This window comes from Eucalyptus grandis, chromosome 7 (assembly GCF_016545825.1).
Source record: "Eucalyptus grandis isolate ANBG69807.140 chromosome 7, ASM1654582v1, whole genome shotgun sequence".
Lineage (NCBI taxonomy): Eukaryota > Viridiplantae > Streptophyta > Magnoliopsida > Myrtales > Myrtaceae > Eucalyptus > Eucalyptus grandis.
Genome location: NC_052618.1, coordinates 11,730,082 through 11,751,867, shown reverse-complemented (window position 1 = coordinate 11,751,867; position 21,786 = coordinate 11,730,082). Strand labels below are relative to the sequence as shown.

At 38.7% G+C, this 21,786-nt stretch overlaps 2 protein-coding genes across 2 annotated transcripts in view; both read right to left on the bottom strand.

Annotated features, from left to right (window-relative positions):
* Nucleotides 1–4,054: 4,054 nt before the first annotated feature.
* On the bottom strand, nt 4,055–7,369 carry LOC104452756 (pentatricopeptide repeat-containing protein At1g03100, mitochondrial). Its single transcript, XM_010067230.3, has one exon. It carries the CDS (start codon nt 6,960–6,962, stop codon nt 4,599–4,601), a length of 2,364 nt encoding a protein of 787 aa, XP_010065532.2. The 5' UTR covers nt 6,963–7,369; the 3' UTR covers nt 4,055–4,598.
* Nucleotides 7,370–9,963: 2,594 nt separating this feature from the next.
* Nucleotides 9,964–21,786, bottom strand: part of LOC104455038 (beta-xylosidase/alpha-L-arabinofuranosidase 2) — a 59,597-nt gene continuing 47,774 nt past the window's right edge. The window contains 7 exon segments of the mRNA XM_010069898.3: nt 9,964–10,487; nt 10,490–10,834; nt 10,926–11,336; nt 11,441–11,791; nt 11,898–11,995; nt 12,083–12,252; nt 12,368–12,655. Of these exon segments, the coding sequence (XP_010068200.2) occupies nt 10,264–10,487; nt 10,490–10,834; nt 10,926–11,336; nt 11,441–11,791; nt 11,898–11,995; nt 12,083–12,252; nt 12,368–12,655 (1,887 nt within the window). The 3' untranslated portion in view covers nt 9,964–10,263.

The following is a 21,786-nucleotide window of genomic DNA, read 5'->3' as shown; positions in this document are numbered from 1 at the left end:
CCGGATCTCCTGCGGGAATGATTTGGAAGATCCAAAGCCAAAAATAGTGGTATTTGCTAGCAACAACATAATGGAGGCAATCAATCAATATAGATGGATCCAAAATCTTGAAGTGCATGTTTGACATAATCAAAAACACGTGTTTAAGAGTGTCAGTGCATATTGGATAAATAGACAGATTTTAAATTCTATGTTTTACAATTTTAGGTAGTGTAGAATTTAGAAGGTTCAAAACTTGGAACTTAAAACATGAAATAAGTTTTGTATTTTTTTTTTTTTATAAATATCTTAGCATGATCTTGTGATATCACATGATGTCTGATGATGATTTATAACTAGTCTAAGTTTCTAATATATGATTGAGACTTTTATTTTATTAATATTTTATATTTTTTTATGTATTCAAATATAAATTGTGATAAGTGGATTATTTAATAGAATTTGGAATAGATCTTGGATCTTGTGCGGCCGAAAATGAGGACTTTGATTTCCCGCTGGCAACGACCGCTCCATGGCGCCCGTAGCAGGCGGGTCAAATGACCCCACCACAAGCCGCATTTACAAGCGCGAGTGGAGCAGGTTGTTGATTGAGGGTGGGACCTGTCCTGTCCTGTCCAAGAAAATGTCGTACCGCACAAATCCTAAAATGTTTTGTACTAAAGAGACGGCGTTTTGTGTGCAATCAGAATTTATGTAATCCTCTGACAAAAAAAAAAAACTTTATATAATGCAAAAAAGAAAAATAGTTATATAATTCAGCCTGTAAATTGAAAATTTCAATGTTTTGTCGTCTACAATCAAATTTTATATAATTCAATCCGTAAATAAAAAATTCCAAGCAAGTGGGTTTGCTTTCTTGAAAACATCTGCACAATGAATTTTGTCTCAAATAAGCCTCTAGGATAGGTGATTTGTACCAAATCAACCTCGAGCTCACGTTGACAGGGATGTGGCTTGGGGAAGGGCACATGAGACGTATAAGGGCTTGTTTTTTAACATTTATATTTTTCTGATTTTTGTTCTTTTTGTTCTTTTTTCTTGAAATAAAAAAAATAATAATAATTTGATAATGTCAACTAATTTTTTTTTTCTTGAAATAGAAAATGGTTAGAAAATAAATTTGGAATAGAAAGAAAGTAAAAAAAAAAAGAAGTAGCTTCTGAGGGATAAGAAATGGGTGACTTGGCCTTAATTCATCCCTAATATTTTGTTTCCTAATATTTTGTTAACAAAAGCATTATCAAGCAGGCCGTAAGTGATTAGGGATGATTGAAGGCCAAGTTGCCCATTTCCTATCTCTCAAGAGGCACTCATGGGAACAATTTCTTTTTAAAAATTTTTTTTTTATATTCCTATTATCCGGAATAATTTATGAGTATAATAACATGTTTGATAACTATACAAAATTTCTATTGTTGGAATGGAAAAAAAATGGGAATGCGTTTAGTACGATCTATAAATTTTTATGTAATGTAGAATTTCTTTCATGTGATTGGCATTGTTTGAATGAACAATTGAAATAACATATGAAAGATATTAGGCACATATTATTTATTTTAGGGCCATGTAAATTTTTGAGGCACTCTCAAAATAATTTTGTTGGATTTGAATCATCCGTTTTTCAAATTTCTTACAAGTTTCCATAAGTCTCGATAATTTTTTTTTTTTTTTGCCAAAATTAATAATTTATAATTATTTCCAGGGCAACCCAAAAGTATGAGAGCCATGGCTTCAACCAAGTAACTCAGACAGCATGAGCCACCTTTGGCTCTTCAAGTCGATTATATTTAAGAGTATTTACCATTGCCGAGATAAACGTGAGAAATAATGAATGAATGAAAATTTCCGACATTGCATGATGGATATGACACGCAGAGCAATCAATTTATGGAGGAATCTATGAATGATTTCAAACTTGAAATAGAGACGCCCAACTTCTATTGTGGGTCTCATGGTCATTAGTCATTACCACAAATGGAGCTTTCCACCATCAAACGCTTGAAAAGTGCTGCCTGTGGAACTTTACATGTGGGAGTACGAAAGTGTGGTCCATGGAACTTTAAATGGGGAGGACCATTTCCACTACAATTCCAGTGGAACTTCTTCTGTTCTCTGTGTTACTGTCATGTTTTGTTCTGCTTGTCCAGTTGAATGGAGGCCTGCGCACCGTGTGAACGTAAATGGGTGTCCTGATGCACAAAACTTAGCGCTTCGCACGGGATCAGGGGAGAGGTCGATGTGACATGATCGCCGAAAATGGACAACCACCGGATAAATGGTCCCTATGATTAATGGGAGGTAGCACGAGTCAAGCTAGGATGCAGCTAGACCCGTTAAACGAGTTGGTCGGATCGAGTCATAAATTCAACTAATCTGTTTATGGCTTATTTATTGTAACCCAAAATTTTTTGACCTTTTATATATATAAAATGGCGTATATTATTGTTTAGTTAAATGGGTTGGGTTCGAATATGGGTAAAAAATTTTGCATTCTGCAATAAATATGTCATAAATGGATTAAATGGGTCGATTTGAAAAAAAATGTATTGCTAAAATAGTTTTATACAACACAAATTTAATGGACAATTTTTATAATTTCAAAAATAATTATTTTAAAAAATCGAATTTTAATTATTTTTTATTTTTAAATTAAATTTTAAATTATTTGTTATAATTTTTAAATATAATTTTTAATTTTATTTTTTTGTTATTCTCCTTCTTTGGTTGGCCGTTAGCCACAACATTGGCTAGCGGCCGGCCACCGGCGAGCCTCGACCTTGCCGGGTTGTCGGGCCGGAGAGGCCTCCACCTCACCGGATCCGACGAGCTCGAGCTAGATGTCGGCGAGGCCTCCACCTGCCAAATTTGGCAAGCTCGAGGCTTGCCGATGAGTTCGAGCCTCGCCGGATCGGCGAGGCTCGAGCCTCGCTGGTGTTGGCAAGGCCTCCGCCTCGCTAGATTCGGCAAGCTTGAGGCTCGTCTAGCCATTGCCGGGCCATCACCATCGACAACCTAGGAGGAAGAAGAAAAAAAAAAACAAAAGAAAATTAAAATAAAAAATAATTATAATTTCAGTTTTTATAAAAAAATATTTTTATAAAGTTAAAAAGAGAGAAGATAAAGATTGTGATGTTTTGGGTGAAAATGAGTTCTAAATCCAACCCATTTAAGACCCATTTAAGACCTACCTATCAAAGTCTTTAGTTGTTAAACCATGTAACTACTTTTTGTCAAAAAACAACTGACCTATATATGACCCATTTATGATTTAAATGGGTCATATATGAATCTAAGACCCATTTTGCCACCTCTAGATGCAACCCAGATTCCTCAAACCTGAGACAGGCTCCTGGAACCACGTTAACTAGTTAATGATAACGATCCGCAAACAAGCATTGTCCGTGGTATGAGACTAGAAATAGAGATTGCACGGAATATTAGTTCAAAGTGTGCCCGTTGATGAATGAACCATCGCCATTTGCTGTTTAAGTTTGCACATTTCGGGGAAGCTGAAGGCTTTGTCGACGTCTCATGAGGTGCACAATCCGGTCAAATGATGTACCATCTCTCCTGACTCAATGAGACGCTTCCTTCAGCCTCTGTACTGAAGAGCAGCTCACCATTTGAGAGTGAAAAATGGTGCCAAAGTCCAAGCTAGAATAGATAGCCGCATGTCCTTGGCTCAAATTCACCGACCCGATCTCTTGAAATCCGAGAAACTAAAGCGAAAATACATGCTAATATGAACCTTCAACGGTTGATCAGGGATCTTTCAAATCTGTACAATCAGGTGCTCGCTGATAGATCAGTCATTGATTATGTTGTTCAAGAATGAGAATGTATACATGCTACAAACAGTTTGTTACTATGTTAGCAAAGAAAGAGCTCACCGGATGTCAACACTTGACACTGGCTCAGCAAACCTTGCATACAAAGAGCCGGAATCCTCAGATTCTGTGTGGAGTTGCATGCTGTTCTAGATTCTCCTGGACTAGTTCTTGTAGTCAAAACTCTACATTTTAAATTCGATGAATACTCGTACAAGAAATGAATATGAACAATTTCTAAGTTGCAAGATTCATGTTGATGTGAAAAATATTGTAAATAAGGTCAGAGGGATAAGAATACAACAGAGAGCACAGGTGGTAAAAGAACACTGTTTCAACTAGATTGTAAGGGTTACAAGGCCGCATACTGTCTATACATGCTTTTTGTCTGATCCATAAAGGGTTAGCGCCCAAAACAAGCCGCAGCTCAAAATGGCATCATTATCTTCTAATTTCATTTTCTTTCTAGCAAAAAATACAGCAACTAGAAACCAAAAACGAAAACATATAAGAAGCTCACCAAGTAAAAGGAAATAACACAATAGCTGGACCATAAATCTTGCCTGTACATGAAGACATCGTTCTTGTCATCTCTCTCTTGCCAATGTTAAATGACACTATATTCTCAGAAAAGTGCACTCGGTCCACTCCACTAGCAATTTGGAGATAGCAATGATCAACTTCTAATGCCAGCAACTCTAAGATTGACTGCAGAACACATTCTAGTTTGATCAACATCTCAGAGCAACAAGAAAAGTGGTCAATCCTTCCTCAATGCAATCCCACCCATTTTTTGAAAGTCACTCCTGCTTCTCTCTTTTTCAGTTGAGCTTCGGTCTGGAATTTGGAAGCCTTACCCTTGTAAAGTGTTTTATGGTACTTTAGGAAGAGCATGCGATACTTATACTTGTCAATAAACATGTTCCCTTTTTCCATCATTCCAACAACCTCGTTCGCTCGAGCAAAAAACCCACCTCTAACAAAAGTATAGAGTACAGAATCCAAGAGTTCCTGATCAAACTTTATTGGGGAGGAAGCAGAGAGAGCTTTCATTTCACCCCACAGCTCAGTTACCTCTACGTATTTTCCTCCAATTGCAGCATACCCAGTCACCATAGAATGGAATGTCTGTGCATTAGGGGCATGCCCCAGACTGCGCATTTTCTTCAAAGCTTTCTCTGCATCCTGCATTAGTCTCTTCTTGCTGAAAAAATGAATGACATTGTTCCAATCATGAACACCACAATCAATCCTCTGACCTTCTTTGATTTCCTGTAAGAGCTTTGACATGAGACTTGCCTCACTATTCTCAGCACAACCCTTGACCAATAAATCAAACTCTTGATGACCTAATCGAGGTATTTTGGAATCTTTCATCTCTCTAAATAGGTTAAGTGCCCCTTGAGTATCATCATGAAGAACCCTAGACTGGATCATTGCCTCGTAAGAGCTTGCATCTAGCTGGATCCCTGCTTTACGAGCATCTCGGAGAAGTGATGTCACCTCTGTGGCTCGGTTGGCTTTGCAGTATGCTTTCAAGAGAGAAGAATACACAGCAGAACCCGTTCTAACTCCAGCCAAATGCATCTCATCAAGGAGATCATATGCCTTATCCAACCAACCAAGTGAGATGCACGAATTAATGACATGAACCAAGGCCGAACTATCATTTGAAACAGGCAAGTCTTCTTTCTCGGCCTCAATAAGGAAATCTGCCAAATCCTTGATTTTGTCAGCTTCAAGAAAAGCCTTAACCAGTTTCACATATATGTTCTCTGTTGGTTGAAGAATCCCACGGTGAGTTGTTACCAATTCCACTTGCGCCTGCAACTTAGCCAAGAACCCAGTAAGAGCTTGCTCTGCCTCAGCCTGCAGTTTCTCAAATTTACGATCTTTAGAGAACTCTTCGTACGATACAATAGCTTGTTGTTTCAATGATGCATTCTCCAGGGAGTCCAATCTGCTATTTCGATGACTTTGATTAGAAACTACTCCACCAATCAAATCATTACCCTTCCTAGTACCATCGAATGCAAACGTAGCGGCAGCAAGTGAGTTTTTTGCTTCCTTTGCCTTGCGCAGCATATCCAAAACCATGCTGCACGCAGAATGTAGATCCCCAAACTTCAAATGGCAAGTAAGCAAACAATTGTAAAATTGCCGGAACTGCGTATCAGTTAGGTTCGGAGCTTCGTCTATGTGCCTCTGAAGCTTATTCAGCTCCTCTCGCCGGCCATTCCTCTCATGTATATGTGCCATTATGATCAACAAGTTTGTGTCAGCTTTAATCTGTATCCGTGGCATCATGTCAAGGAGTTCCTCTGCTTTCCTGCAAGTATCAAACAAGAGGCAACCGGCCAAAGCAATGTTAAAAGCAGTAGTATTGGGCTTCATGGCAACCAAAGGAACATTGCTCTTTTTACGAGGATCGACTCGTCCATCTTGAAACAAATAACCAATCTCAAGAACAAGTTCAGCTGCGAGATAAGCTCCAGGTGCTGTTTGAGACATGTAAGCCAAGACTGCGGACCAAGCTGCAACGGGGGGATACCCTTCCATGTCGACCAACTTCCTCAAAATGGTAGATGCAGCAACTGGTAATCCACCCTTTGCGAGACCGAAAGAGAGATAAATTAGAGTCTCCTTCTCAAACAAGTTCTGCTTACCCTCCTCGAAAGTGCGTTCCACCAACCCATACGCTTTGTTGAGCCACTGGAAATCGAGGGTCTCAGTCAAACTCACTATAAGCTTGTGTACCACAGATTTTCTGGGAAACCCATCCATTTGCATATGTAGCTCATACAACTTCCACGCATCGTCAAGTCTACCCTCGTCAATTGCGGTCACCAATTCACTGCTGAGTTTAGCAGGATCTCTAGCTTGTACCAGCACTGTCTCGACAAACGATGAAAAGCTAGCTACGCAATGCCTATTGACTCCACTCCGGATAAGTCTCGAGGCAAAACCATCTCTCTCTACATCAAACAAAGAACGGACGGACCGATGGCACCCGTAAGCTCGAGGGCATTGCCTGATTGCGGCCCTACCTATAATGCACTCATCAGCGAGAGGCGACTGCCAACTCAAGAGAGGATCTTTCTTGATCGAACGACTCAGTTTCCTGATCAACAGCATTCCCCCGAGAAATTCTCGCAAGAAGATGGGCAGGGAACGCCACAAGTTATGCCGAACTGCAGCAAAACAAGATTCGCAACCTTCACCCGGGAGAAGACTTCAGGCATCACTCGGGCGGATCGAGCCTTGTTGCCGAAATTCCCACGACACGCTCACCACCTGTTCGACGAAATGCCAGAAAGAAGCCGCGACTCGCTCCGCACCGCATGCGTATGCGCAGACGCGTATGTTGTATGGGCTGCTTCTTGGGTTTTCGCTCACGAGAGGATATGGAGATAATGAACAGGGTAAACTGGAGGAGGAGGCGGCGGCGGCGGCGGCGGCGGAAGAAGAAAGGAGTTCAGCAGGCGGGCAAATTTTATGAAGGCCAGAATTGTCCCAACCCTTGCCCAAGGATTTGCAACAAATTCCACTTTCACTTGCGCAGCGTTACCAATTTAGCGCCTTAAATTTAGTTAGGGACTGTTTTTAGTATTATGGATTTTATTTGAGTCACTTATCATTATTTATTCGACACTTTTGAAGTTACGATCTTTTTGTTCATGAAAAAAAGTAAAGTTAGGATCTTTGGAATCTATTATTTATTCGACTCTTTTGAGTCATTATAACCAACGCTTTTCCGGTCCCTTTGGAATCCATGGTAATTTACAAGTATCTGTTTGAATAATTACCAATTTTTCTATGATTAAATTGCTAACTAAAATTTTAGCTCATTGATTATATTTGAGTTTCATACCAATGTTCTTTTCATTTTCCTTTTTGCAGTTCGATTACTAACTTCTATAATAATTTACCACTATCTATTTGGAAAGCTTACCATTTTTTTTGTCAAATGAAATTTTTATTTAATATCAAAATAATACATGAAAGGATCTATAAAAAAAAAAAATTCTCAAAAATTCCCATAATAATACGAGCTTGTAAAGCTCCAAAATAAACCAAAAATGAGAGCATAGAATAATTTAAGGATTTCCAAGAAATGCTTATTCATATGCTTTTTCTGCAAGTATGATTGGTAGAAATAATCACACTTGTCCTTCAAGAACAAATCTGTGACTACATCCAATTGAAGGGATCAACGGCCGATCACTGATTCACACATTATCATTAGTGATGATCACATGTCGAAATCTCCATCTAGAGTTATGGTTTTGCCTTTGGATAATATGTGTCAAGGTTCAGTATCCCCAAGATCATCATCATATGGAGATAATATAAACATGTTGAACAAGTTCGGATTTAACATTGGTGAGAGTGAGCCATTTAGCATATGTGAAACACCAAAACTTTTAACAAAGATATGTTGAACAAGCACAAATTTAATATCAAAATTGCCGTGAATAAAATTGAAACTTGAGGCAGAATACTTATTTCTTAAAACTCCCGAATCTGAAATAAGATCAGAGAGAAAAGCTCTAGACCTAAGATCTAAAGACTAAGGAAAAAACGAGAGGAAATAAAAGGGAAAGTAATTAGACATGGGAGAGACAGAGCTAGGTCAAATCCCTTCTCTCCAAAAATTGAAGAGGCGAAGAAAGGCTGAAACTCAAGTGGGGAGAGAGATAGAGAGAAATAGTTTTTCCCCTAATGCTTACCAATGGTTAAGGTTACTAACTTCTATACAAAATTACTAATCATTAGTTGAGTGATTTAGGGGGGTGCATGATAATTAAAATTTCTGTTCTAGAAATAGTTTTTACTTGGGGCCATTTACGGAAAAGAAATTCGTTTGATAAACCTATTCCGTTTTTTATTTATGGAATAGATTTCTATTCAAGAAATATATTTGAAAGAGAAATCATAAATAATTTCTCCCACAAATCCTAATTTCGGTAACTCTCATCTCCTCTATGATGTCTTGCCTCCTCCTCCTCCTCCTCTGTCGGTCGCCGCCCGTTGCCACTCACCATCGGCTGCTGGCCGCCGACCCCCGTGGCTGTCGCCACTCGGCTGCAGCCATCGCGCCGTCGCCATCATCGCCGGTCGTCGGTCGTTCTGCCCGCTACCGGCCGCCGATCGTCGCTGCCTGCCGTTGGTCGCCTTTGCCGTTGGCCGCCAATCACCCATCGTTGGCCCACTGTGTAGTCATCGGTTGCCGCCGGTCGCCACCACCGGCCGCCGGTCGGCGACTTGAAGAAAGGAAAATTTTTGTGTCGTTATTAAACAAATTTCTATTTTTAAAGTAGAAATTTTATGTCGTTATCAAACGGTTATTTTTGTTTAGAAACTCTTCTAGAAATAAAAATAGAAAAATCTATTTCTGTTCCAGAAACTATTTTTGGAGTAGAATGGTTGTCACGCGCGCCCTTAGCAACTGTTGTCCGATTGAGTTACCAACTATTTTTACTTTTGATTCAATTACCAATATTATTTAGTCCCCTCGAAGTTATGATCTTTTGTGGCAACTTCCAACATTTATTTGCATAGCATACAAATAATTTGTAGTTTCTAACTTAATTTTAGGATCCATTTTTTTTTGCAAAAAACCCAAGATTTGAAAAATATGTTCTTAAATATGACACTTATACTGCTCAATACAATGATTGAATGAAAAATAATTTCATCATCCGCAAAGCTAATCAAGTATAAATTGTTATCAATGATGGACACTTTTTCAATTGAGTAACCAATCATGTTTAGAAAAATATTTTTCAATTCATTCATTTTTCACAAAACAAATAAATAGCGATTTTTACTAGTTTTACTTCAGTTGCGAACCATCAACTCTTGTTTGAGTCATCTACTGACATTTATTTGGTCAATTTTAAATTACCAGATTCCATAATAATTCATCATTATTTATTTTTATAACTTATCAACGTGTTAAAATTATTAGTTCTTATAATGTATTACAACCTTAATTTGAATAATTTTACCTATTTTTCTCCAATTAAGTTACAAGCTAATTTTAGCTCATTGATTAATAACTTTAAAAGGGGTACGTCGTGCAAATAAATAATGTCAAATAATTGGAATAGCACATAATTTTGACACAACCAAATAAAAGTTAACACTTCTATAAAAGTATTGATAAATATAAGCATCAATCATGATTTTACCATCAGCTTCTCTAATAAGTATTGGTCTGTTGTATTTACTTATTGTCACTGATGTAAATCAAAAACAAAGGAGAGCTGATACATAGCAGTAGTCAAAACTTCAATTTGCTTTTGAACAGTTCGTCTACGGAAGAATTGGTTGAGAGAAATTCTTGCAAAAATCTCTCAAACTTCATCACTTTGATTACTTCATTCAGAAATGTCTCGCTGAAGAATCGCAGGCTCAAGGAGAGCCCGGACGATCAAATCTGCACGCTCAACGCATGCTTCAAGTCACCGACATGGAGGACGTACATCCCCAGGGCGACCTTCCGGTGGCCGAGCTCGTCGACCACGCTCAGGTCCTTGCAAACATCGACCTTGAACTGCACTTGCGCCTCACTTTGTGAGGCCAAGAACACCTTCTCAAAGCCTAGCAGCTGCTTCTGAGGCGCCCTGTGCACCGATGGAGGGCTGCTGAACAAGACACCGTGTGGCTGCCGCTGAAATTTCCCACGTTCTTGACGTTCAGATGCACGTCAAAGGTCAGATTCGAGCACGTTTCCCCAGTGGCTTCCAACGATTCGCATGTTGACGAGCCGCAAACGTGGCCCTCCTCTAAGGGCACGGACACGACCTGCGGTGCTTGGACTAGACTGTGGTTGAAGCTGGAGTAGCTCATCCCGTCCCCGAACGAGTACAAGGTAGGGCCGGTGTAGAAGCGGTATGTCCTGCCGGGGTAGCCCATTGCTGGGTCGGGCCTCATGCTCATGTTTGTCATCGGGACGGTGTCCGCATACGACTGCGGATACCATGTCATTGGCAGTCTTCCACCTGATTCAAGTTAAAGTTTGGCGACTCAGTGAATCAGAATTTGAATCAAGGATTGCAAAAATATGAAGTGGCCAAAGACTCTGAATCTTACTAGGATTATGGTCACCGAATATCACGTCCGCCATTGCAGCGCCGCCGGCTTCGCCAGGATAGCCAACCCACAAAATGCTCGTGATCTTGTCATTATCCTTCGCGAACGATACATCCATCCCTCCCCCTGACATGATCACGAGGATCACAGGCCCCTTCGACGCGTTCGCCACTTCGGAGACCAAGAGCGACTGCTGGCCTGGGAGTTTGAGGTTGACCCGGTCCAAATTCTCCCTCTCGGTTGACTGGTCGGCCCCCATTACAAGCACCGTCGCATCTGCTGAGGCTGCTACTTTCTTCGCGTCGTCTGTCTGGGCCATGCCGCATCCTACATCAGCGCAGCCGGCCACATACGTTGTCGAAACGACAGCTGCTAGACCTTGCAAAGGCGTCACGTATTTGCAAGGAATGCCTGCAAGGAAAATGGGACTTCTAATTAAGGTATTTTCCACGACAGGTACAAATAATGAAGCCGATCGAACATTGCACGGTCTATCGCATAAGTTCTTCCATTACCTTCATAGTTCCCAATCATGGTCGTCGTCACATTTGCATTTGGTCCGATCACCGCCAGGGACTTTATGGTGGTTGAGGACAGGGGCAATGATCCTGCATTGTTCTTGAGCAACACAATCCCTTGCCTCGCGGCTTCGCGGGCGAGTTCCTGGTTGCTTGGCGTGCACACGTGGTCCGGACCGAGCTTTCCATACAACTGCTTCCTCGGATCGCCATCAAAGAAGCCAAGCCTCATCAGCGTGGCAAAATTGTTAGAGATGGCCTTGTCAATTGCCGATTCATCCAACAATCCGCCTCTCACCGCTGCTTCGGTGTGTTGGACAAGGACATATCCACAGTTGAGATCCAACCCTGTCAAAAAAGGGAATTGCAGTCATCGAAGTACAAGCATTTCACGGCGAATTCTCAGACGCCTCTGTTGCAATCGATCAAAGTACAGTATGAAATCTGTGTCTACCTGCCAAAATGGCCTTAGCTGCAGCCTCTTCGAGTGTTTTAGTATAGTTCTGGGAATTATAGAACTCGTACACCGAATCGCAATCCGAAGCAATATATCTGCATTAACCGATCCTTTCACATAAATAAAGCTGCAATAATTGATCAAAAGCATCGAATGGCAGTGCACGAGCAATGGAACATTACCCATTCAATTTCCATTTTCCTCGGATAATCCCAGCGAGAAAGTCTGGGTCTGCGCACGTTGGCTTACCATTAACCTGGTTGTAGGAACACATCACGCACGCGACATTGCCGTCGAGGATACAGCTCTTGAACGGCGGTTGAAACGTATCTTCTAAGTCTTGTTGCGTTACCTGATCAGTCCACCACCACAGGTACGGGAGATTAACTTGAGATGGCCATGCATATAACTGGCTGATAAATCGAATCGAATGAAAACGAAAGGGAAGTCTGCAAATTGTGTTTTACCACAGTGTTGATGTGATAGCGATCGACACCTTTCCAGTCTTCAATGTCATACGCAGTATAATGTTTGCAACACGCAGCGACCTTGAGCCGGTCTGAATTTCCATCATCACTCTGTTGTAGGCCTCGGACATAACCTGACGCGTACTTGCTCGAGAGCAACGGGTCTTCTCCCGGCGTCTCCTGACCCCGTCCCCATCTTGGGTCTCTGAATATGTTGACATTTGGGGACCAAAACGTCAATCCCGCTAACCCCACGTTGTGCATCGCCCGGGCTTCTGTCGAAACTACCTGCTTCAACAAAGCTATTGCGTAATTCGTCTGCTCTTCTACATATCATCGTGGAGAGCTTTAAAATGTTTAACTTTTTGTCCTAGTGGGAATGCAAAACTAATTCATTTTCGGACTACAATCGCGGAGACAATCAGCGAGTTAGTATGAATTCTAAGGGCATTGGAATGAAATAGTCTTAAACTTAGGTACCGCAGAAGTAGAAGTCAAGAAGCAGATCATGTATTTTGAAATGATCACTAGGAAAAGATTCAGATTGTTTCGTTTTCCCCCCATTTCGCGAAAACTTCAGTCGTTCAACTCGTGATTTTCACGAATTTTTCGATCACAAGTCTCATCTATCGTTTCCTCTCAATTTATTCGAAACTCCAGCCGAATCATCAATTCTCCCTTACAAAAATGTTCTCTATTTCCAGCATTTAACAATTGAAATTGGTCCCCCTCATTGAGTGCAAAGGAAGGAACTTCCTTCGTGCAATGACATGGCAATGCTGATGACACCACCCTCCTTTTGCCAACTCCAGTAATTATCATCTCCACCCACTAACAAATACCAACCAAACAAATCCTGATGATGGTGATGTTAATCACGAAAACACAATCTCATAATCTTCGAAACTAGAAACAAGAACACATATAATCGAGTAGAGAGATTAACACATGTGACAATCCAAAGCACAAGCGCTTCTCCTCTATTCTCCTCTATATCACTGACTCAATAAGATGGCTTCTCACCTTATGTGAGGATAATTGTGTGTGTTCGGATTAGAGAAAGACTTGAGTTTTCTTATAAATTTTTAATCAGACTATTTTATTACGGGCTAGGCTTAGCTCGGCCCACACTAACCAGCCACATATTAGATTAATTAAAAAATATTATATCTCTCCTTATTAACTAATCTCGTAAAACGGTAAATTACAATATCGGTTAATATAGCTCACATTAGAAAAAGTTTTACATTCTCCCACTTGAGCTATATTAATTGAAATTGTATAGTAGGTGCGCACCTTGATCGATGGATAATTTTTAATAGTCAATCATATCCCATAAAATCTCAAAAAATGAATCATAGCGAAAACCGCCTGTATTCACACATTGCCTTCCATGATCACAAGTGTTTTAATTCTATTAATATGAATTCAATATGGTGGTATGACAAATAGATAACACATCTCATAGAGAGTAATACCTTATGTGTCATCCCTGTTAGTCAATATTCTCTTACCTTAATGCTTTCCGTTCGTTTCGCGGAAAATATCATGTTTTCGGAAAACATTTTCTGAAGTCATTTTCAGGAAAATGACTCTATTTTCCGATGTTCGGTCAAAATCTAAAATTTGAGTGGAAAATATTTTCCGCCGTTTGTTAGTTCATTTAATTGTTTGGAAAAAAATATCAAAAATTGAATTTTAATATTTTTAATTGACCAAAAATTTATTTTATTTATTTATATTTTTAAAATATAAATTTTTATTATTTCTTTTTTCTTTTTCTTTTCTTTTCCTTCCTCCTTCCTCCTCCTTCTTCCTCCTCCTTCGTCCGCCTCTCCTTCCTCCTCCTTCCGCCGCCGCCGCCTCCTTCTGCTGACGATGGCGGCCGCCCGGCCGACCAAGACCCAGTGGCCAAATCCGGCGAGCTTGAGGCTCGGCCGATCTCACCCGAGCTCGCCGGATCCGGCGACAGAGTTTCGAGCTCGCCGGATCGGGGCCCAAGCTCGCCGCTAGATCCGGTGAGCCGCGAGCTTCGCCGCCGGATCCCGGCGAGCTCGAGGCTCGGCCGATCTCACCTCGAGCGCACCGGATGCGGCGACGAGCTCGAGCTCGCCCCAGGCACCGGATGCTGGCGGCGAGCTCGAGCTCACCTGGATCGGGAGCCCGAGCTCTGCCGCTAGATCCGGCGAGCCGCGAGCTCCGCCACGAGATCCGACGGGCTCACGGCTCGCGGCCGCCACGACGAGCGGCGGGCGGCGGCGGGCTCCGGCCTCCCGGCGCCTGCGGTGCTCCCTCTTGAGTCGGATCCTCCCGGCGACTTCGAGCTGCCGGGGAAGTGGAGCGCGGCGCGCGGCGCCCGGACGGAGCGGGCGGGCAGGAGCGGCCGGGTAGGGCGGAGGCTAATCCGAGAAGGAAGCCATTGCGGCGGGGAGAGCAAGAAAGAGAGAGAGAGAGAGAATGAGAACGAAGGAAAAAGGAGCTGGAGCGCGAGCTGCGGAAAATGACTTCCTCTTTTCAAAAGAGGAAGTCATTTTCCAGATTCCAAAGAGGAATTTTCCGTTGGCCGGAAAATATTTTCCGTTGACCGTGTATTTTCCGCCATCCGAACACCGGAAATTCAGGAAAATATTTTCCTGGAAGTTATTTTCCGCGAAACGAATGGAGCATAAGTGTCATAAAACCCTATGCTACTGGAGAATATCTTTATGGTTCTAATGAACCCACGTATGTCTTTTTATTTTTTATTTTTTATGGTTAACATTTCTTTATGTGTAGCAAGACATATGCTCAATGTTAATAACTAGATAACCCTAGCCTTTACTTAAGGTTTACACAATATCTTGAAATTTTCAACAAATATATGTATTCAACTTGATAACAATATATTCATAATCACCTTATTGAATGTAGAAGAGTTTATAAATATATATCACAATATTACTAAATGTAATAAACACAGATACAAAATTTTATTAGAGCAAGACCAAAATAGCTTTCACTAAATAATAACATCTTATGATTCTCCTACACCCAAGTTAATGACATGTCGTTCAAGAATACAAGGGTAAAGGCCTTTAGTTAGTGGATCTACAACTATATCATCTGTGGAAATATGCTCTACTAACGTCACCATTCTATACCGTCTCTTTATAGTCAAAAACTTGACCGCCATATATTTAGACCCCTTGACCACAGAGTTATTGCTTAATACAATCGTATGAGTCTATCCATAAAATTAAATATGGTCAACTCTTTAATAAGGTTCTGGAGTCGAATAGCCTCATTAATTGCCAAAAAACATGCTACAGACTTCACTTATATAGTAAAGGATGACAGAGAAAACTGTTTTTTGCTTTTCCATAATATTACACCTTCTACTAATATAAAGATGTATTTTGTTGTTGACTTTATGTCATTCTAACAGTTAGCAAAGTTTGCATCTGAATACTCTACTAGTTGTAGGAGTTGAACATGTTTGTAAATTAGTATATAGTCTTTTGTCCTCTTTAAGTACCTTAAAACTTCTTGTGTTGGTACAAATTTGAACATACATGATACTTTCAAGTACACTAACACAAGGTATATCCTTCAATTGGATTTTCTTAATGCTTGAATGAGAACATTGTGACAAATTCAACTCATCACCCTCAAAGACAGGAGTACTTCCTAACTAGCAGTAATGTATACCAAATCTTTCTAAAATATGACCAACATATGCCTTCTAAGACAACGCAATATACAACAAGAATGATCTTTACAGATCTTAATGCCAAGGACAAAAGATACCTTATCAAGGTCCTCTGTGTCAAATTTTTTTTTTTTTTGACAATATTTGCTTTGTCTCATGTAATAATTCAAGTTTATGCTTGCAAGCAAAATATTATGTACATAGAGTGCAAGAAAAATAAATTTCCTCTCACTGACCTTGTAAACACTAATTTATTTTGTTCTCAACAAAACTAAATGAAGTGCCAACACTATAAAACACGAAGTACCATTATCTAGCAACTTGTTTGAGGCCACAAATAAGACATTTCAGTTTACACACAAGCTTACCTGAATTACCTACTGTAAAACATTCGGGGTGCATCATATAGACTTTCTAATCAAGGTATCCATTTAAAAAGACATTTTTAACATCCATCAAGCATAACTCTATATCAAAATAAGCTACTAATGCCATATTCACTCTGAAATAATCTTTATAAGAGACTAGAAAAAATGTTTATTCACAATCCACTCCTCCTTTCTAAGTAGAACACTTGACTACCAGTTTGGGTTTAAACTCTTTAATTTGTCTTTTGAGTCCTTTTTAGTCTTATACACCCATTTGTCGCTGAAGAGCTCGTGACCTTCAGACAACTCAATAAGTTCCCAAACACTATTATGTTTCATAAATTGCATATCATCTTTCATCACACCTAATCATAAATTTGATTGAAGACAAGAAATAACATATGTATAAGTCATTAAATTGACCACGCAATAAATATTGCAGTCATGCTCTCATAGATAGGCTATATAATATGGTGGTATAACTGATCATCTCTCTCTAACAGATCTCCTAGGTGGAGGTACAATCACTTCATCTTACACCTGAAAGGCTTAAGAAATTTCATTAGGAACTATTTTAATAATAGTATCTTGAATCTCAACGGGCTTAGTTTGTGGTGTAGGACTCTGCAATTATAAATAGACAAAGACAAAGATACAGTAGTTTATACCATACTATCATCTTTAAGAGTCTAAGAGTAGCTATCTTCCGCAGCTACACCAAACTCCAAAAACTTTGTTGTTTGCGATTCCACAATTATTGTGTCTCCATTGGGATTATAAAAATGATAACCCTTCAATGATCTAGGTAAGATCGAAGTAATGCCGAATGATTTTAAATTACAACTTACATAATGTTGGATTGTATAACTCACTTATGCATGACACCCCAAATCTTAAGATGATTCAAGTTAGATTTATATCTAGTCCATAACTCAAAAAGTTAATGGAACAACTTTGGTAGAAATACGATTTTGTATGTGAAAGGCTGTATTCAAAGTGTCACGTCATAGCTAAAAAAGTTAATGGAACAACTTTAGCATAAATATGGTTTTGTATGTGAAAGACTGTATTCAAAGCATCACCTCATAGAAAATTGGGTAAATTAGTCCTACTAACCATCCTCATTATCGTGTCCATTAGGGTGTGTTTGCACCTTTCAGCCACACCATTTTGTTCAAGACTCCCAAGCATAGTAAATTAAGTTACCATCCCATAATACTCCAAATATTTAGCAAACATAACTTTTAAGTTGTTCAAGGTCACCATGTCTCCCAATACTCACCAACATGGTCAGATCTAGCAATCTTTGTGACTTTTTCTAACTGTTTCTCTACTTTAACCCAACAAATTTTGAATTTCTCAAGAGACTTAGACTTTTCTTTAATCAAGTACAAAAGAAATAGTCGTCAATGAATATGTTGAAATAAAAATTTCTGCACAACATTACCTTATAGGGTCCAATAAGATTTTATGAATGACCTCCAATAAGTCAGAACTTCAAATTGTTTTTTTTTCTAAAAATCTTAATCATCTTACTTCTACAATAGTCTACACAATGCATAAAACTGTTCTTTAGGCAGAGGTCCTTCGAGAACAACATTTTCAGCCATATAAGCGACATGTGTATATATCATTGGGAGATAAACATAACCTATACAATCCATTCGATAAATTGCACCATCCAACCTTATTTAAATAAAAAATAGAAATAACATTAGTCTTTATTATAAAAAAAAAAAGTAGTCACACAAGTCTAAACATGATAAGGAAACTAAGTTATATGTCAAAGAAAATACATAAAATATGTTTCGTAGTATCATATTAAAATCAGAATCAAGAATTAAAATAATATCTCCCAAGAAGTCAATATCAACTTTATCGATGTTTCCCATGATGAGATATGATTCATCATGATTTGGCTACTTTTGATTTATGAATCCTCATATGGTAAATGCACTAAATTTGTTGCACCACTATCTAACCACTAGGAACTGGATGAGATTTCTTATAGGTATTGGATTCATAAGCAATACCAAAGAATCATTACCTATAGGCTCACGCTTGGACAACCAAGTTTTGTACATTTACTACAGTCTATCTTTATGTGATATTTATTCTTAAAAAGAAGCAACGGTCACCATCCCTTGAAGGATACTTTCTTAAAACACAGATTGTCAAAATAATAAGTAGTTTCATGAGTTTCTTTATGAGTATCATTTTTAGACTTCTAGTCTACCATCCTTAGGACGTAACCTTTAACCTCATCAAAACCATCATATCTTATGTTGAAGAGTCATTGCAAATGCTTTCCAATCACAACATTAGACAAGATATAATTTCAAGACTTCAAGGCTTCCATAATCTTTTTAGTAGTACAATCAGTTGGCAAACTACACTTTAAGTGTTCCTAAATAGATCACTCATTGATAGCAAGCAAATTCAATTACTCTTTCCCAAGTAACAAAATGTGCTTTATGGAATTTTGTACTGTCAATAGTGTCATCTACCAGTTTATGCTTTATAAGAGCAATATGAATATTTGCTCTATTCCTAATAGAAAATCCTATTTTGACTACTTAAAGAACCTTAATAGTTATGGAGTTATCAATTATAGATAAGGTGAATATAATAACAAGCATTGTGTATAATTGGCATCATGTGAGTACTAAGTTGAAACCATATAAGTACACATCCAAAGAGTTACATACATCATAAAATCATCTTTGCGTAGAGTATATGACATGCAATTGTATATTCTCCACATGACAGTAGTCATGAGAATATGTTTGAACGTTCGTGAATCATCACATTCAGGTGTATGAACTAATAGGATTAGTCATTCCTCAACTGTATGCTGTACATGTATCCATTCATGAACTAATATATAATCGCATCATTTAGGAGTGTAACCATGCATTAATACGGGAGACATCCCACTACTATATGAGATTGATATTTCTCAAACCCAATTAAGTGTGCTACTTTGGTGGTCACAACTTGATTGAATCCTTGAAACTCTTTCATAACACAAATATAAACTTTATGTTTCACATTTACCTTATACATGTGATTTAGACTTGATGATAGGGGCAATTTATCACTAAAATCACGTCATGCAAATTACATTACTCTATTCATTAATACAATTTTAATCTTATATATGTTATTAATGAATCAATGTTCTACACATTGTTTATGGGATGATATACATGTGAGCTTGCACTAATATTTCTAAAATCATAGAAACATACAAAAAAAATATGCAAAAATTCCCTAAAAATACACGATTTTAGGGTTTCTTATGTATTTTCATATCTGTAAGATCATCAAGCATAAAAAGATAAATATACCACAATGTAGAATATCTCAATACGAGCAAACTGTTGGAGAAAACTCCTTTGATGTTTTGAAGCCGACAAAACTTATCCAAAGTCTATTATGAAGAATTCTAGACTTTTGTGTCAAAGTCTGAAGATTCCCAGACTTTGTGTCAAAGTCTGCTCACTCTAACAAATTCCAGGCTAAACAAAAGTGAATGATGAAGACTTTTCCAGATAAGGGATTATTTTTCTTTCTTCAAGAGTTTGGTTCGTATGGATTATATATGGTCTTCTGGTTGGAAATATCACCTACGAAATTGGATATTCTTATTGGAATCAATTTGGATACGCCAAATCTTTTTGGAGGGCAAGTGAATTTGGAAAGAATCTACTTATGGAAATCAAGATCCTGATTGTATGGGCGAACAAGATTAACGGGCTTTCATCACAATCTTCAAACGGCTGAAGATCTCCTTGATTGATTCTATCCAACGGGTTAATTAGAAGAATTCCTTTGGAAAGTGTCAACGGTCGAGAATGCATGAACGAGTATTTAAGGAGGACTCTTCAATTGTTCAATAAAGTGTGTGAAAGAGAAATTCCAAAGTCTGAAACTTCTTAGTTTCTTGTTATTCCATATACTGTGCTCTAAATTGTACTCAAAAGAGAGAAACCTATAGTGTGACTTTGAGAGAGTAGTAGAGACTCTTCACTATGAAGTCGAGATCGCAAGATTGTAAATTCTCTTTTGATTCATAGTGGAATCCAGCTAGAATGTTGTCAGCGTGGGAGAGTGGACATAGGCTTGATCTAAGCCGAATCACTATAAATTTTGTGTTCATATTCTCTTCCATGAACTTCTTTATTTTGTTTGTAGTTTTTTTTAATTGCTAAAGTTTGAACTAGCTTAAAGTCTGTTGTTCGTCAAACTCTATTTTAAAAGTAAAATATTTTTACTGTTCTTTGCGAAAAATTGTCTTCACAGCTATTTACCCCCTCTAGGTGTTCATACTAGCACCCACAGTTGGTACCAGAGCTTGTGTGCTTAATTTTTGAAGTGTTTTACTTCTAAGCTAAATATCCTTTATGACTAGTATTTTGCTCCAAGTTTGGTTGAAGGTCAGAGTAATACCAGACCTCCTTACTTCGATGGGAAGTAGTACAATGTTTGGAAGAACAAGATGAAGGCAGTACTTAGATCCAAAGATCCTCTGAAGTTGGATGTTGTAGAAAAATGGATCAATCCTAAAGCAATGTCAACATTAGATTGAGGAAAAGAAGTCATTGATGCTAATGAAGTGACACGAGCTGAATTTACCAAGAAACAAGCTCTTAATGCGAAAACAATTTACTATTTATACTGTGCCTTATCTCCTACTAAGTATAACCAAATTTCTTCTTATGAAACAACAAAAGAAGTTTGGGATAGACTGTATGTTACCTACGAAGGAATTGACCGTGTGAAGAAAACCGAAATAAACATTTTGCTCGGATAGTATGAAGCTTGGAGAATCTATTGCGATATGTTCGGTAGTGTCGCGACCCAATTTTTCGGGGTGTAAACCACCTAGGGTTTGGCTAATGGATTGTTAAGCCTAGACTTAACTCGGGCTCTCCCAAGCCCATACCAATTCGCGACTTAGATTCAAGTTTTTAACATGCAATTGATTTTCAATTAGGAGTCGCCACTAATCAATTTATGGTAGGTCGATTAGATACTTAAGTAAAATAATGGGAGAATTATTTTACTTCTACGAACCGGAGATTATGGGTACGGGGACTTGGTTACAATAGATTTCTCTAATGCCCTTTCGGTACCATTCTTTTAATTTTGAAAAAATGTTTGGTGAGCAGCTTGAATTGATTTTAAGCTATCTCACTAACATGTAAGGTGTTCATGCAGGTGCGCAAGCCACCAATTTAACACCCAAGAAAGTAATTAAATAATGCAGGACTTACCTCAAAGCAACGAAAGCATCTGCAGTGTTAAATTGAAATCCACATCAACAACCCTAGATATGGTTTCTAATTAACAAGCAATTA

What these genes read in the sequence shown, in the direction of transcription:
- LOC104452756 (XM_010067230.3), bottom strand. Translation starts at nt 6,962, where the DNA reads ATGCTGTTGATCAGGAAACTGAGTCGTTCGATCAAGAAAGATCCTCTC.